Source organism: Elephas maximus, chromosome 14, assembly GCF_024166365.1.
Source record: "Elephas maximus indicus isolate mEleMax1 chromosome 14, mEleMax1 primary haplotype, whole genome shotgun sequence".
In the NCBI taxonomy this organism is placed as follows: domain Eukaryota; kingdom Metazoa; phylum Chordata; class Mammalia; order Proboscidea; family Elephantidae; genus Elephas; species Elephas maximus.
Genome location: NC_064832.1, coordinates 21,459,608 through 21,477,524, shown reverse-complemented (window position 1 = coordinate 21,477,524; position 17,917 = coordinate 21,459,608). Strand labels below are relative to the sequence as shown.

Genomic DNA, 17,917 nt, shown 5'->3' with positions numbered 1-17,917 from the left:
GACCTTCTGAGGTGCCTCTGGGTGGACGAGAACCTCCAACCTTTCACTTGGTAGTTGAGTGCTTAGCCATTTATGCCACCTAGACACTCCTCTTAAGAGCATTTACTGCATGTTAGTTTAATGCATGCATTATTCTTAGTTGATCTTTGTGGCTGTGTGTTTTGGGTTCCTGTTAAGATTGTATTCTCAGGAAACTAGATTAAAGGGTTAAATACCTACCTTCATGCTGCCACTTACGCTGCCCTTGCCCATGGGAGATACTGATAATTGATTAGAACACTCTCATGAGCTTAGACAAAACCTCACAATCCCCTACGCAGTCCCTGAGGTGGCACAGGAAATGAAACCTTTGTGTTGGCCTTGGCCTGGATCATGTCTTTTTCTTCTTTGTTGCTCCAAACCAAAAAACAAAACCGGTTGCTACAGAGTAGAACTGCTTCATGGGATTTTCATGGTGATAATCACTCCCGAAGCAGATTGGCAGGCCTTTCTTTTGTGGTGCTGCTAGGTGGGTTCAAGCCACCAACCTGTCACTTAGTCAATGGCAAACCACTTGTACCACCCAGGGACCTTTTGTTGCTTCACTGAACCCCCAGTACAACTTTGTATATATATTGCTTGAATTATATAAAATAAAGATTGGTTTAATGTCTGCATGACTCTGATCTTTGTTCTACTTATCCAGCTTTACAGGACATAGCCTTAATGAAGAAATTATATTCACTCACAATTCAAAAGACAGTCATTATCTTGCTCTTTGGAAATATCACTTACTCTCTCTGTGCCTTGCTTTCCTCATATTTAAGCAATATTACTAAGAGAACCATAGAAGAACATTAGAGAAAGAATCACAGTAACACAGAAAAAGGGATACTAGAGCCAAAGTTTAGAAAGGACTTTAAAACTCATCAAACATGTTTTTCCATCAAAAGAAGAGATCCCACATGGCAGTGGTGGCAGATGGCCATACTGCTTCACTGTCTGAATGTATGTAATGGGACTATTTGGTTTCTTCCCCAAGAGGACATAAGCACCACAAGGGCAAGAGTGCTGCTTTATTTACTGCTATTTCCTCAGCCTTCTTCCTAGAAGAAGGACCCAGCAGTCTACTTCTGAAAAGAATCAGCCAGTGAAAACCTTATGAATAGCAGTAGAACACTGTCTGATATAGTGCTGGGAAGATGAGCCCCCCAGGTTGGAAGGCACTCAAAAGACAACTGGAGAAGAGCTGCCTCCTCAAAGTAAAGTCGACCTTAATGATGTGGATGGAGTAAAGCTTCTGGGACCTTCATTTGCTGATGCGGCACAACTCAAAATGAGAAGAAACAGCTGCAAACATCCATTAATGATCGGAACCTGGAATGTATGAAGTATGAATCTAGGAAAATTGGAAATTGTCAAAAATGAAATGGAATGCATAAACATCAATATCCTAGGCATTAGTGAGCTGAAATGGACCAGTATTATCCATTTTGAATTGGACAATCATATAGCCTACTATGCTGGGAATGACAGCTTGAAGAGGAATGGTGTTGCTTTCACTGTCAACAAGAACATTTCAAGATCTATCCTGAAGTACAGCACTGTCAGTGATAGGATATTACCCATACACCTACAAGGAAGACCAGTTAATATGACTGTTATTCAAATTTATGCACCAACCACTAAGACCAAAGATGAAGAAACTGAAGATTTTAATCACCTTCTGCAGTCTGAAATTGATCAAACATGTAATCGGGATGCATTGATAATTCCTGGTGATTGGAATGTGAAAGTTGGAAGCAAAGGAGAAGGATCGGTAGTTGGAAAATATGGCCTTGGTGATAGAAACAATGCCAGAGTTTGAACGACAGAATTTTGCAAGACTAATGACTTCTTCGTTGCAAATACCTTTTTTCATCAACATAAATGGTGACTCTACACAAGGACCTCACCAAATGGAATACACAGGGAATCAGATCGACTATATCTGTGGAAAGAGGCAATGGAAAAGCTCAGTGTCATCAGTCAGAACAAGGCCAGGGGCTGGCTGTGGAACAGACCATCAATTGCTCATATGCAAGTTCAAGCTGAAACTGAAGAAAATCAGAGCAAGTCCACGAGAGCCAAAATATGACCTTGAATATATCCCACCTGAATTTAGAGACAATCTCAAGAATAGATTTGACACCTTGAGCACTAATGACCTTAGATCAGACGAGTTGTGGAATGACATCAAGGACATCATACATGAAGAAAGCAACGGGTCATTGAAAAGACAGGAAAAAAAGAAAGGACCAAGATGGATGTCAGAGAAGACTCTGAAACTTGCTCTCGAACATTGAGCAGCTAAAGCAAAAGGAAGAAATGATGAAGTAAAAGAACTGAACAGAAGATTTCAAAGGGCGGCTCCAGAAGACAAAGTAAAGCATTGTGACATGTGCAAAGAGCTGAAGATAGAAAACCAAAAGGGAAGAATGCACTCGGAATTTCTCAAGCTGAAAGAACTGAGGAAAAAATTCAAACCTCGAGTTACAATCATGAAGGATTCTGTGGGGAAAATATTAAACGATGCAGGAAGTGTCAATAGAAGATGGAAGGGATACACAGTCATTATATCAAAAAGAATTAGTCAATGTTCAACCATTGCAAGAGGTAGCATATGATCAGGAACCAATGGTGCTGAGGGAGGAAGTCAAAGCTGCACTGAAAGCATTGGCGAAAAACAAGACTCCAGGGATTGATGGAATACCAACTGAGATGTTTTAACAAAGGAATGCAGCGCTGGAAGTGCTCACTTGTCTATGCCAAGAAATTTGGAAGACAGCTACCTGGCCAACTGACTGGAAGAGATCCATATTTATGCCTATTCCCAAGAAAGGTGATCCAACTGAATGCGGAAATTATCAAATAAAATCATTAATATCACACACAAGCAAAATTTTGCTGAAGATCATTCAAAAATGGCTGCAACAGTATATCGACAGGGCCAAATTCAGAAAAGGACGTGAAACCAGGGATATCATTGCTGATGTCAGATGGATCCTGGCTGAAAGCAGAGAATACCAGAAGGATGTTTACCTGTGTTTTATTGATTATGCAAAGGCATTCGACTGTGTGGATCATAACAAATTATGGGATAACATTGCGGAGAATGGGAATTCCAGAACACTTAATTGTGCTCATGTGGAACCTGTACATAGATCAAGAGGCAGCTGTTCACACAAAATGAGGGGATACTGAGTGGTTTAAAGTTAGGAAAGGTGTGCATGAGGGTTGTATCCTGTCACCATACCTACTCAATCTGTATGCTGAGCAAATAATCCAAGAAGCTGGACTATATGAAGAACAATGGGGCATCAGGATTGGAGGAAGACTCATTAACAACCTGCATTATGCAGATGACACAACCTTGCTTGCTGAGAGCTAAGAGGACTTGAAGCACTTACTGATGAAGATCAAAGACCACAGCCTTCAGTATGGATTATACTTCAACATAAAGAAAACAAAAATCCTCACAACTGGACCAATAAGCAACATTATGATAAATGGAGAAAAGATTGATGTTGTCAAAGATTTCATTTTACTTAGATCCACAACCAACACCCATGGAAGCAGCAGTTAAGAAATCAAAAGATGCATTGCATTGGGTAAATCTGCTGCAAAGGACCTCTTTAAAGTGTTGAAAAGCAAAAATGTCACCTTGAAGACTAAGGTGCTCCTGACCCAAGCCATGATATTTTCAATTGCATCATATGCATGTGAAAGCAGGACAATGAATAAGGAAGACCAAAGAAGAACTGACGCCTTTGAATTGTGGTGCTGGAGAAGAATATTGAATATACCACGGACTGCCAAAAGAAACAACAAATTTGTCTTGGAAGAAGTACAACTAGAATGTTCTTTAGAAGCAAAGATGGCAAGACTGCGTCTTACATACTTTGGATGTGTTGTCTGGAGGAATGAGGCCCTAGAGAAGGACATCATGCTTGGCAAAGTACAGGGTCAGCAGAAAAGAGGAAGACCCTCAATAAGATGGATTGACACAGTGGCTACAACAATGGTTTTAGGCATAACGATTGTAAGGATGGTGCAGGACCGGGCAGTGTTTCATTCTGTGGTACATAGGGTCGCTACGAGTTGGAACTGACTCGACAGCACCTAACAACAACAACAACAACACATCCTCAGTGCAAAGAATAGCAACTGATATGTAATATATTTTCAGTATGTATTTGATAAATGTTTGAACATATGCAATGACAGGGAATTTCTTTAATTTCTGTCACTTATCTTAAGAAACCGGAGGGTGGGGTAGCGGGGAACAAGTGCCAAATTTGTTTACAAGCTTCTAATAACATAACAGGAAACTCTGGTAGCATAGTGGGTTAAGAGCTACGGCTGCTAACCAATGGTCGGCAGTTTGAATCCACCAGGCGCTCCTTGGAAACCGTATGGGGCAGTTCTACTCTGTCCTATAGGGTCGCTATGAGGCAGAATCCACTTGAAGGCAACGGGTTTGGTTTTGGTTAATAACATAACAAAGCAAACTTAGCAGGCTTACACTGGTTTAAAAAAAAAAAAAAGTCATTGCCATCAAGTAGATTTAGACTCCTAGAGACCCCACAGGGTTTCAGAGGCTGTAAATCTCTACAGAAGCTGACTGGAACTTTCTCCAGCACAGCTGCTGGTGGTATTGAACCGCTGACCTTTCGGTTAGCAGTCAATTGTTTTAACCACTGCACCAACCGGGCTCTTTGCTACAGTGGTTTAGCATTGTTAATTTGATTGCAATACTAGTTTCCAGTATTATTAACTGTTCTAAAAATAATATTTTATTGTATTTTTGGTGAAGGTTTACACAGCAGTTTAGGCTCCCATTCGACAATTTCTATACAAGTTGTTCAGTGACATTGGTTACATTCTTTACAATGTGTGAACATTCTCATAATTTTCATTCTTGTACTGTTTCCATTAATGTAGTTTCCCTGCCCCCTCACATTCTCATTTTTGTTTCAAGGCAATTGTTGACCATTTGGTCTCATATAGGTGATTTTTTAAAAGAGCACAGTACTTATAGGTGATATTGATTTTTTTTTTTTGAGCCAATTTTTTATTTAGCTACAAGGTGACCTTAGGGGTTAGTTTCGGTTCAAGGTTTGAAGAGTATATTAGGGCAACAGTGTTGGGGAGCCCTCCAGTCTTAACTAGTCCAGTAGGTCTGCTTCTTTTTTTTCTTTTAGGAATTTGAAGTTCTGTTTCACATTTTTTTCAAATTCTATCAGTATTCATTTATTGTGGCTCTGATTAGAACTCTAGGTAGTGGTATCCGGGCACCACCTAGTTTTTCTGGCCTCAGGGTAAATGAGGTTGCGCTTCATGTAGACTGTTAGTCCTTGTTGTGGTTAGTCCTTGTCATGGATTGAATAGTGTTGCCCAAAAATGCGTGTCAACTTGGTTAGGCGTGATTCCCAGTATTGCATGTTTGTCCACCATTTTGTCAACTGATGTGATTTTTCTATGTGTTATAAATCCTACCTCTATGATGTTAATGAGGCAGGATTAGAGGCAATTATGTTAATGAGACAGGACACAATCTACCAGATTAGGCTGTGTTTTAAGATAATCTCGTTTGAGATATAAAATAGAGAAGTGAGCAGAGAGACAGGGGGACCTCCTACTATGAAGAATGCAGAACCAGGAGAAGAGCATGTCCTTTGGACCTGAGGTCGCTGTGCTAAGAATCTTCTAGGAAAGGTGAAGATTGATGACAGGGACTTTCCCTCACAACCGACCTAGAAAGAAAGACTTCCCCTGGAGCTGGCACTGTGAATTTGGAGTTCAAGTCTCCTAAAGTGTGAGAGAATAAACTTTTGTTTGTTAAAGCCATCCACTTGTGATATTTCTTATAGCAGCAGTAGATAACTAAGACAGTCCTGTAGACTAGGTTCTTCTTTGAGTCTTTCTTTCTCTTTTGCTCTGAAGAGTAGAGACCAATAGTTATATCTTTAGTATTATTAACTTTTGATTTATAAAACAAATAATCAAACCAAGAATGATTAGGTCCTTGTCTCTAATAAGTGGGTCCAATATCCTTAGCTTTTCTCTATCTCATTAATAATTCTTGAAACATTTTTAATGGGTACTATTATATCAATGTTTAAATAAATAAGTTTTCAATTTTGGTCATTTAAGTTGCTTGAAATCTTCTATTACAATATTTAACTTTGTGATAAGCATCCACTTAAGGAATCTTTCTGCACATGAATAAATTTTTTTCTTAGCATATACTCCTATTAAGTGCAATTATTAAATCAAAGTGATCAAACATTTTAAGGCTCTGGATACGTATTGAAAATGTGAGTACTATTTAACTTCATTTCTATTATTTAATCATTAAGTACCCTTCAATATTGTGAAATCTAGGCATTTGATAAGCTCTATTGATTGAATGCAGGAGCCCTGGTAGCACAGTGGTTAAAACGCTCAGCTGCTAACCAAAAGGTCAGGGGGTCAAACCCACCAGCTGCTCTACAGGAGAAAGATGTGGCAGTCTGCTTCCCTAAAGATTTACAGCCTTGGAAACCCTATGAGGCAGTTCTACTCTGCCCTACAGGGTCACTATGAACTGGAAATGACTTGACAGTAGTGGGTTTGGTTTTGGTTTTTCTGGTTTTCACTAAATGCAGCCCCATCTGTCAGTTTGTCATATTGCAGTGCCTTACATGTGCCTGTGATGCTGTAAGCAATGTCGGTGATATTTCAAATACCAGGAGGGTCACCCATGGTGGACGAGTTTCAGGGGAGCTTCCAGACTAAGACAGACTAGGCAGAAACGCCTAGTGATTTACTTCTGAAAATTAGCCAATGAAAACCTTATGAATCACAATGGAACACTGTCCAACTTTGTTTGCTTTGGACATGTCATCAGGAAGGATCAATTGCTTGAGGAGGACATCATATTTCCCAGCAAGGGCGAGGGACCCTCAATGAGATGGAGTGGCACAACAGTGGTAACAAGGACTCGAACATGGTAGTGACCATCAGGGTGACACAGGACAGGGCAACATTCTGTTCTGTTGTACACAAGGTCTCCACGAGTCACCACTGACTCGATGACATCTATCTATCTATCTGTCTGGAGCCCTGGTGGTCCAGTGGTTAAAAGCTCAGCTGCTAACCAAAAGGTAGACAGTTCGAATCTACCAGCTGCTCCTTGGAAACCCTATGGGGGCAGTTCTACGCTGTCCTATAGGGTATGAGTTGACTCGACGGCAGCGGGTTTGATTTTCTTTTTTTTTTTGGTATCTCTCTATAGTATCTATCTAGCAGCAGTCAAGAAATCAAAAGACACATTACATTGGGCAAATCTGCTGCAAAAGACCTCTTTAAAGTGTTGAAAAGCAAAGATGTTGCTTTGAGGACTAAGGTGTGCCTGATCCAAGCCATGGTGTTTTCAATTGCATCATATACATGTGAAAGCTGGATGATAAATAAGGAAGACCAAAGAAGAACTGACACCTTTGAATTGTGGTGTTGGCAAAGAATATTGAATATACCATGAACTGCAAAAAGAACAAACAAATCTGTCTTGGAAGAAGTACAACCCAAATGTTCCTTAGAAGCAAGGATAGCGAGACTATGTCTCACACACTTCGGACATGTTATCAGGAGAGATCAGTCCCTGGAGAAGGACATTATGCTCAGTAAAGTAGAGGGTCAGTGAAAAAGAGGAAGGCCCTCAATGAGATGGATTGACACTGTGACTGGAACAACGGACTTAAGCATAGCAACAATTGTGAGAGTGGCACAGGACCGGGCAATGCTTCATTCTGTTGTGCACGGTGTCACTATGAGTCAGAACTGGCTTGATGGCACCTAACAACAACAACAACATCTATCTCTCATCTATTCATTGAATAAGTTTTGAACTGATACCATGACAAAACACCGGAAGCTAGTCAACAATTGCTACAGATCAATTCCAAGAGTGCATTCAATCTGCTCCACTCTACCTCACCTTATTACCGTTTGGTGCACAGAAAATTATGGCACGAGTGTGTTGAGATCAATGAATGACGTCAATATGTATTCCCTGATACATATTTCTCACTGAAATCAGCTTCCTCAAATTCCAAATAAAACTTTCAAGCTGAAACTTACCAGGGAGGAATGTGATGATGGAAATATCAGTGTTCGGGCGTTCTTCAAAGTCCATCATCACTTGTGCAGATCCCTGGCGTGTATAGCACCTCACTGAAGACGTGAACTGGATATCTCCACTCCTGTGGATCATTGCAGCTATCTGCCCATCGTTTTCATTGCCAGTATACACACGCTCTTTAAACTGCATCTTAGGCACTGTCAAAACAAGTAAGCACGTGCAGCAAAGTGAACAGAGGTATCCTTAAGAAAAATGGCACTTCAGAATATGTGGTTTAATGGAAAGAATAATGGAACTGAAGTGAGAAAAAGAGGGTCTGAGTTTCCTCTCAATCACTTACCATTGTTTCATCCTTGAGAAAATCACTTAATTTTAAGAGTTTTGATTTCCTTTTTTAAAATTTGGCCTTCCCTATATTGTGGAGTCCCTGGGTAGTGCAAACAGTTAACGTGCTCAGCAGCTAACCAAAAGTTTGGTGGTTTGCGTCTACCTAGGGGTACCTCAGAAGAAAGTCCTGGCAATCTATTTCCAAAAAATCAGCCATTGAAAGCCCTGTGAAACACAGTTCTACTTTGACACACATGGAGCTGCCATAAGTCATTCACTCAATGACAACTGTTTTTTTCTAATTTTTAAAAATTTTGTAGAGTATGATATGCAGTGAAATGCTAACAATTGGATAAAACCAGAGACTAAAACCAGAGACTTTAATATGTATATGTTAGGGTCACTATGAGTCAGAATTGACTCGATGGCAGTGGGTGGGTATACACACACACACACACACACACACACACACACGTATATATATAAAAAGAGAGAGGGAAAGAAAAAGAAAGAGAGAGCGCCCTGGAGTTGCAGCGGTTAAGCACTTGGTTACTAACTGAAAGGTCGGCAGTCCAAACCCACCAGCCACTCTGCAGGAAAAAGATGTGGCCGTCTGCTTCCATAAAGATTTATAGCCTTGGAAGCCCTATGGGGCAGTTCTACTCTGTTCTGTAGGGTTGCTATGAGTCAGAATTGACTCGATAGCAATGGGTTTGGTTTTTTATACAGACATTTATCTACCTATCTATATATCTTATCAAGAGTTCTTTGGAATTACTAAATACTGTGCACCTAATTACATATCTTATCAAGAGTTCTTTGGAATTACTAAATACTGTGCACCTAATTACAAGCATGAAGCCCTGGTGGTGCCACAGTTAAGAGCTCGGCTGCTAACCAAAAGGTCAGCAGTTCAAATCCACTAGCTGCTCCTTGGAAACCCTATGGGACAGTTCTACTCTGCCTTACAGGGTCACTATGAGTCAGAACTGACTCAATGGCAACAGGTAATTACAAGCATAGTTGACCTAGACCAGTTGGGAATGGTGACAAAGAGTGTACATCTGTCATTTTTGGTGAGGCCTGTGCTGGGTCAGCTGCACGTTGGTTTCACTGGACTCCTGCTCATGTGGCCAGGATCATCACGGTGAGGCGTGTTCAGAGTCCCCTCATGATGTCATCAGAGAGCCTGCTGTGTGTCCAGCAGCTGCTGGTCTCAGAACAATGATTCCAGCACTTATTAGAGAAATTTCAGGAGTGCCTGTGTATAAGGAGACAACAGAGAGGGTCTCCTGTGGCAAGTGGAAGAAGACCACTGGCATTCAAGGGTCCGGACAACTCCACGTAGCTCCAGCTGTCCGTGGTAACACAGTCAAGAGAAAAATGACTAACGTAAGGACAGGACAAAGGAATTGAGGACAATACCCCCTTTTTTAATTTAAGAAGAAAAGTAAAAGTTTTTTTCTCAGACTGTCTAATTATCTCAAGACGAAAGTGGGAGAAAGGTACATGAATGCTAATTTGTCATTTTACTTATCATCGTCAAGTTAATAAACACTTACAATCTGAAACAGAGTCGTTTATGGACACAGTGGCCTTGCTGGGCTCTCCAAGGGCAGCATTCACAGGCATACGCAGCACCAGTTCAAATTTCTCAATTCCCTCCAGCACTGGCTGCCCAAGGTCATCCAGAATGATCACACGAACAGTCTGCATGTTGACTCCTGGTGCAAAATCTAAGTTGTGGCTGATGCCCACATAGTCTGTTCCAGCTGTGACAGCAAGAAAACACTTATTCAGTAGGTCGACAAATCAGAAAATAGGAGAGACAAATTATATAAAAAAATTATATACACATATAGTTCTTTAAAGAAAATTATATATATAATTATATGTACAATTATATATATATTTGATTAAAAAAAAAAAAAAACCATGAAGACCAGCATGATACTGCAGAAAAATACATGTAATGAAATGTAAAAGATTAGCACCCGCACGGTTACCGAGATGGAAGATCAAGGATTAGGTCCTGAACTTTATTCTGTGATGAGTCTCTGGAATGAGTTTGGATTAGTTATTTCAGGATCTGTCTTACAGTTCTCCTACCTGGGTTTCTCAACTTTTTTCAACCGCATGTATCCTTTTGATAATTACAAAAATGCTATGCCCTTGTTATTTGAAATTTTAAAATAAGTATTGTGATTAAAAACAAATAATAGTTAATATAATTTCATAGTTTTCTACCTGACAGTTTCAGAGCGTGCTCTCCGACATTGCCCCTCGAAGGTGCCCCCTTACCTTCTCTCCCTTTTGGGGACTGCTGATATAAACCACTATAGGAAGTGGTACTGACTGACAACAGTAATGGTAAATCCCCAGTGCACAGATGGACATATTTTGGGCAACTAAGGTATAATGGGTTTGGCTAGTGGGTTAAGGTATAAAAAGGCATTTACGGCATTACAAAAACAAAACCAAAATAAGCTAGGCTATGGGTCACTGAAGGTCTTATACAAATTAGAAACTCAAAGAATTAAAAAAAAAAAAAAAAAAGCCAGATGAAAATTTGGAGGAAAAAAAAAAAGGTAGTTCGAAATCTTTAGCAGAGAATTATCAGCAGAGTAGGAGCTAAACTCTCTTCAGTTCAGAACTTTGTAACGCAAGTGAATGTATCGTGCCATGGCTGGGCTGATCTTTCTATACTTTTAAACAATTAATTCATATTTCATGTGATCAGCATGAAATCCAAACATATAAATACAGGGGATGAATAAATATAGGGAAGCCTTATTCCAATGTCCACTGTGTGGGCACAAACACTAAATACAGATATAAATACAAATATAAATATCCTCCACTATTATCCTGGGTACTGATGCTCCCCAGGTTGGCTGAAAGGAAGGAAAAAATAGCACTGATACAGGTGCCAAGGGTTAAAAAAAAAAACAGGATGGAGCTTATAAAAATCAGGTCTAAAGTAATCAGCATATCAATCAAATATATGATTGCCACAAATCATATATATAATGTATACATTTAAAATTGTGTTAGCAGTTGTTAAACGTCTCCATTTCTTTTCTGGAGACACTACAGAATATCCTATTTAGTTTTACAGTTGCCTGCTCGTATAAGCAACACATTTCAGATATAAGCTCAGTTTGGCATACTCCACCTATGCTTGCCCCAGGTGGAGAGAGTGAGCCTCTATTCTCAAAGACATATCCTGTCTTTGCTTTAATATTTTTCAGACCATGGACTACATACCTGGGCTTGATACCTGCATTTATGCCTGGAGCAGTTAAAAAGAAGCCTGTTTGCAGCCTCTGCTCATGACCTCCACAGAGGGGAGGGCAGGGAGGACAGCTGGACAGTAACTATTTCTCCTCTCACTTCCACACTTTCTGCTCGTCTGGCCCTTGTTTATATCTACTTTACCAAATGCAAACAGCTGGCTGGAGTGTCTCTGAATCACGTTTAATCTTTGTATCTGAACCTCTTCATGATTCTCTTTATATTTTTCTTTTCTTCTGTTTCTTCCCCTTCATTCTTTTCTCTCTTGCTCTCATTTGCATTGTTCTCTCAAAACGGCTGATTTGGCTAAGCTGTGCTCACTGTACACCCACTGTGTGCAAAGCACTTGCTGGTCCCACTGTATTAACAAAGCTTAAAGCGTAAGGTGGATTTAAATTATTGTGGCCCTTACTCGATCCGTGTCATGAGTGTGTGATGTGTGTATGACGTACCTGTGCGTACATGTGATGATCAACAGAGATCTTGTATCATTGATCATTCAGAAAAAAAAAAAAAAAAGGCAACTTCTAATCTTCTGACTGCTCTGAACTTCATGATTAACTTTTCCTGGAGAAGTAGATTCTAGAATAAAAGGTAGGAATGTGCCAGCTACGATAGTTAGTATAATGAAGTATGAAAAACCTTTGGCATCTGAAGTGTTTATGGGGTTAAAACCAGGAAGAAGCTAAATTTGAGATGCAGGTATGTGATGTCATAAAAGTCAGGAATGTTAGCCTTGCCAAGTTTAGAGAACTATTTCATGCAAAGACAGGCATTAGAATGTAGTTTTTTTTTTTTTTTTTGTCATGTTTGTATCTTAAACTCTGATTCATGGTCCTTAAATATATTTTTCTATAGTAGTAAATGGAAACCCCGATGGTGTAGTGGTTAAGTGCTACAACTGCTAACTAAAAGGTTGGCAGTTTGAATCCACCAGGTGCTCCCTGGAAACTCTATGGGGCAGTTCTACTCTGTCCTTTAGGGTCACTATGAGTTGGAATCAGCTTGATGGCAACAGGTTTGGTTTGGTTTTATAGCAGTAAATAGGAGCCCTGATGGTGCGGTCGTTAATCACTTGGCTGCTAACCAAAAGCTGTGTGGTTAGAACTCAACAGCCACTCCACAGGAAAAAGACCTGGCCATTTGCTTCCGTAAAGATTTATGACCTTGGAAATCCTGTGGGGAAGTTCTACTCTGGCCTGTAGGGTCACCTATGAGTCGGAATTGACTTGATTCAGCAGTGGGTTGGATTATTGGTTGATTGATTGGTTGTAGTAGTAAATAGTGCCCCTGGATGGTGCAAACAGCTAATGTGCTCGGCTCCTTGGAAGAAAGGCCTGGCAATCTCCTTCCAAGAAATCAGCCACTGAAAACCCTGTGGAACACAGTTCTACTCTGACACATATGAGGTTGCCGTGAGTCAGGATTGACTCAATGGCAACCAGTCGTTTTTTCTTTTATAGTAGTAAGTAGAGTCTAGGTTTACTAAACTATATAGTAGTAATTAAAAAGTAATCCTTTCAGCCAAACTGCTCTAGTGGGAGTGAAATATTTTAGCTTTTAAATACTTTGGAACTTGAGAAACAATCAGAGTCTCGAGAAAGAACACGCTCACCATCAGCGGAGGGAGGGTCTGTCTTCCGAGAGCGCACCGTGACGCTGGATGGCCTGGACAGGTCGGTGCCTGTTCTCCACACACGCACCTCCACAGAGCCAGCACGCTCGTCCACCGAGTACTCCATGCCACCAAAGTGGAAGGCTGGTTCTGTTAATAACGAAGCAAGATTCAGTCCTGTCATTTTTATTTTTCCACACTGATCTCTTATGACACAATTCCAAAGACTGGTTAGCTTAGATTATTCATCTTTATGGACTTCTTTATTTATCACATTTTTTCCTTTTAGCAAGATTCTGTTATTGTTGGCAGCCATGGGGTCAGCCCATGACTTCTGGTGACCCCTGCATGATGGAATGAAATGCTGCCCTGTCCTTCTCCATCCCCACGATCAGTAAGGGGTCAAACTGTTGTGATCTATAGGGTTTCCACTGGCTGATTTTCAAAAGGAGCTCACAAGGCCTTTTACCTGGTCCATCTTAATATGGAAGCGATACTGAAACCTGTTCAGCATCACAGCAACACACAGGCCTCCACTGACGGATGGGTGGTGGCTGCACATGAGGTGCACTGGCCAGAAATCGAACCCGGGCCTCCTGCGTGGAAGGAGAGAATTCTACCAGTGCACCACCAATGCCCGCTTTAGTAAGATGACAGTTCTTTAATCTATAGATTGATAATCAGGTCAAAATGCCTCTGCTAAAAAATAAAAATACATACGGTAAAGCCCTCCAGATGAAAATAGGACATTCCCATCTTGAGGCATAAGACTTAGTTTGTCCCATGTTTAAGTTATAAATGGGTTCTGAAGGTACTTCCGGGAAGCTTAGAGTAAAATAGCTGCAACCAAAATGAAACAAAACACTTCAGGCTGAGGTTTTAGGAGTTTCCCTTGGCCACTCATTTTACTTTCCCCCACTCTGGAGCAGAGATACAGATACCTGCACAATGACACCTTCTATTCCAGTAGATATGGGTCTACTATAACCACTGGGGTTAGCACCTATTGGCGTAACAAGACTAAATATGCAGAATTGGCAGTCCTGAAGACTTTAGGGAACCAGGACCTGACTGTATGCTACCTGTAGGTTTGGGGTGTTCAGTAACAACTGAGGTTCCACTAGAGAAATGACAGACATAATCTCATACCAGGGAGTTTACATTTGTTGTAAACACCTATGAAGATGATGTGACCTAGCCCATTCAGGCAGGGCATGTGCTTTGAGGACTCCGCATTTTTCTCCAGTGTTGGGGATAATATTCTGTTATGATCCTATGATCCATGTTGATGAACAATTTTGAACATACCGTGGATAGCCAAAAGAATGAACAAACCAGTCTTAGAAGAAATACAACCAGAATGCCCCTTAGAAGGGAGAATGGCGAGGCTCAACTCACTTATTCTGGACACATCATCAAGAAAGACAACTCACTAGAAAAAGACATCATGTTTGACAAAGTAGAAGACCAGGAAAGGGAGGAAAACCCTCAGTGAGATGGCTCGACACAGCAGCCACAATGGACTCAAACGTACCAGTAACCATGCAGGTGGTGGAGGACCGGGCAGTGTTTTTAGTCGGATGGCGACTGACAACACCACCACTGGTGATAAATTGGAATGGATCTAACACTACTGCTGGCCTGTTTCTGCTTGTGCCCAACAGTTAACCATGTGATACAGCTGTCAGAAATCTGGGGTATAGCAGTTAGCTGGCTAGAGATAATTTGTAAGCTCTCTTTAAAAAAACAAAAACAAAAACTTATTATGAAGTATTTATACACTCACAGAAGTTGCAAAAATAATATACAGAGTCCTGTAAACCCTCTATCCACTGTAAATTTACTTTATAAGTGACCGCTAACAAAAATAAAGTAATGGGGTGTCCACACATAATAAGGTAGACATTCTGGTTTTACAGGACTTAAAAGGATAAGTCTCACAGGACATGTAGCAAGAATATTAAAGGGGTGGCTGCCATCTTCCAGAGCACCTAACTGAACTACCAAGCATACAAAGTCAACAAAACCCTACAAGAGCTTACATCCCAAGGAAATTCCCTGCTCAAGTTGAGTATGAACTCTTTAGTTCTCTGCCAAAACTAAAGTGTCTTTACGAAAACTGGAAAAGTTTGTCTTCTTTGTTGCTTCATATGGAAGGCAATGATAAGAAACATATAGCTCTCAGAATTCTTAAGTAATCTGCAGCCAGCCTGGAGCCTTTGTTTCCATATTTTGTTCAGGGGAGGTAAATCTGCCTCCAACATACTCCTCCTCCTCCTGTCAGTTTGGACAGTGCTAGGGCTTGCGAGTGTGTGCACAGATGAAGGTGTTATCTTACACACCTCAGTCAGGGGCGGACTTGAAATACATGCCAATAAATTCCTTACATGGCTCGCCCCTCAGTGGGGGCAGAGGTGAAGACAGAAAGCCCTCAGAAGAGCTTATTCTGACCGGATGGCCAACGCAGGCACATCTGAGGGTTCCTTAAAAGGCTTTTATATTTCTTGTGGAGGCTTCGTCATCTGCATTCCACAAGTCTTTACGTCAGTCTCTTTTCATATTCCTGGCAAACCACATCATCCTTCAAATGATGTTTCTGAGTTATGGGCGAAAGCTGTAAGATGCTATAAGGGAGGATCTCCTATTTAATAACAATCCCTGCCATATCCCCATCTCTCTGCTCCTCGCAGGTACAAAGTAGAAATGGAGCAGAACAAAGTCCTGTGAGCCAGCATCACCAGTAATCACAGAATGATCTACGTATCGCGGTGACAGTGTGTTCTGTACGTCTGCGTTCAGCCTCGGTCCGCTGACTGCTGAGAAGTGTTTTCACCTCAAGGCTCACTGTGCAGCGTGTGGGAGAAAAGCCGGGAGTCCTCTGCAGTCTCTGAAAATCTGGGTCTGAGTCATCACTCAGAATAAAGCATATGATTACAGTCACCACATACGGAACATTCATTATGTGTCAGACACCTGTGCTTTATATGTGTTTGTGTATGTGTGTGTGCGTGCGCATATGTGTGACAGGGAGTCATGGCACAGGTAGCAATGTAGTGAATGATGTTACACGAAGGATGGAAACACTATCATATTGCCTATTTTGTTACGTGTTGTCACCTCCAGCAGAAAGGAGGGGGGATAGAAAGTGTTTTAACTCTAAATCCCTCAATACAGCAATTGATAAAAAGCATTAGGAAGGATATTATAAGCATTTCCTCTAAAATGAATTTTTTAGTTATCAGTAGATTTGTGTTACGTATGTGGTTTCTCTCCGTCTCTGTTCCAATTATGGTGATAGAAAATAGGGTGAATAATACAATTGCAATCATTTGTGTTAAGGGATGAAGCAATCGGCTATGACGAGGCTAAAACACAGCTCAGTAGTTTTTATGAGGAGAAACAACACTTGGTAACTGCCTAGTTCCCTGTGCCATGAATAAAAGAAGTGACTGGGCCTCAGCACTCTTCTATCTTCTCAGTGTCTTTGAATGAGGACTGAAAACATTAATAATTGTCTTTATTTCAAATTTTCAAGACATACTCAAAATCTCTACAATTTGAATGCTGTTTATAATTGTTACCATTCGGAAAGAACCTTATGTAATATGAGTGAGTTAAAAATACTTCCAACAGTGAGCTGAATTATACCCATCACTTAAGAAAAATGGCCAGCTGTTCCTGAAACATTTTAGTGGATACTAAGCAAGCAAAAAGAAAAGAATAAATGGGTGAAAGACTGTCAGCAGTTGAAGGATACCTATGCAAAATCCAGAAGAATTGCTTGTTCGGGCCATCCATTATTGAGTAAGATTTTAACTTATCTCCTTTCTGCTAACTTTTTTCTTTTTTTTGGTTGTTTTTTGTCTAGGAGCTTGGTTTCTTTTCAAAATTAAGTAAACTATAGATCTTTGTAGATCAGTTTTAGAAATAATATTATAACTTAAAGAAAACTAGAAAAAAGCCTATTTAATTTTGTAATTCAGAACTGAAAAACACATGGTACTTTTTACTGTATTTAAGCTCACAGACTTAATGCAGAAAACAGTCAGTGGCTGATATCATTGCCTGGAATGTGAGAATGACCAAGCCAAGCCACACATCCTGCAGCCTGCACACACACAACACCTCGCCCACGCTCCAGCACCCACCACGACACTCCAGGATGCAGGCTTTTTCCCTCTGCAGAGTACAGACCAGTTATAGCTGAAGAGTGTGTGAGCAGTATAACAGGGGCCTTAAGCTGATCTAGTGAAATGGTGTGAAATTCATCAGGGAAGCCAAGCCCTATTGTCTGTATTCTTGGCGGTGTTACACTTTCAAGGAAAGGGCTCAGATCAAGGCAGCCTATAGAAGAGTCTATGTTAGCTCATTAAACATTAATACGCTTTTCAAGCCTGAGAATACTTTCACCACAAACAGCAGAGAAAGGATCACGCTTGTTTCCTAGGGACGGAGGGGAAGAGAAGGCTTGGCAAGGCACGTGGCACACCTGGAGCAAAGATGAAGGGAGCAGGATTTAACTCCTTTTCCCAGAGGGG

The 17,917-nt window shown here is 40.7% G+C and overlaps 1 protein-coding gene across 1 annotated transcript in view; it reads right to left on the bottom strand.

Moving 5' to 3' along the window:
* FREM2 (FRAS1 related extracellular matrix 2) overlaps nt 1-17,917 on the bottom strand; it is a 302,074-nt gene that overhangs the window by 70,970 nt on the left and 213,187 nt on the right. Inside the window, exons 7-9 of the mRNA XM_049853354.1 lie at nt 13,380-13,529; nt 10,033-10,242; nt 8,143-8,340 (exon numbers count right to left, since the gene is read on the bottom strand). Coding sequence (XP_049709311.1) covers nt 8,143-8,340; nt 10,033-10,242; nt 13,380-13,529 — 558 coding nt within the window. The remainder of the gene's footprint in view (nt 1-8,142; nt 8,341-10,032; nt 10,243-13,379; nt 13,530-17,917) is intronic.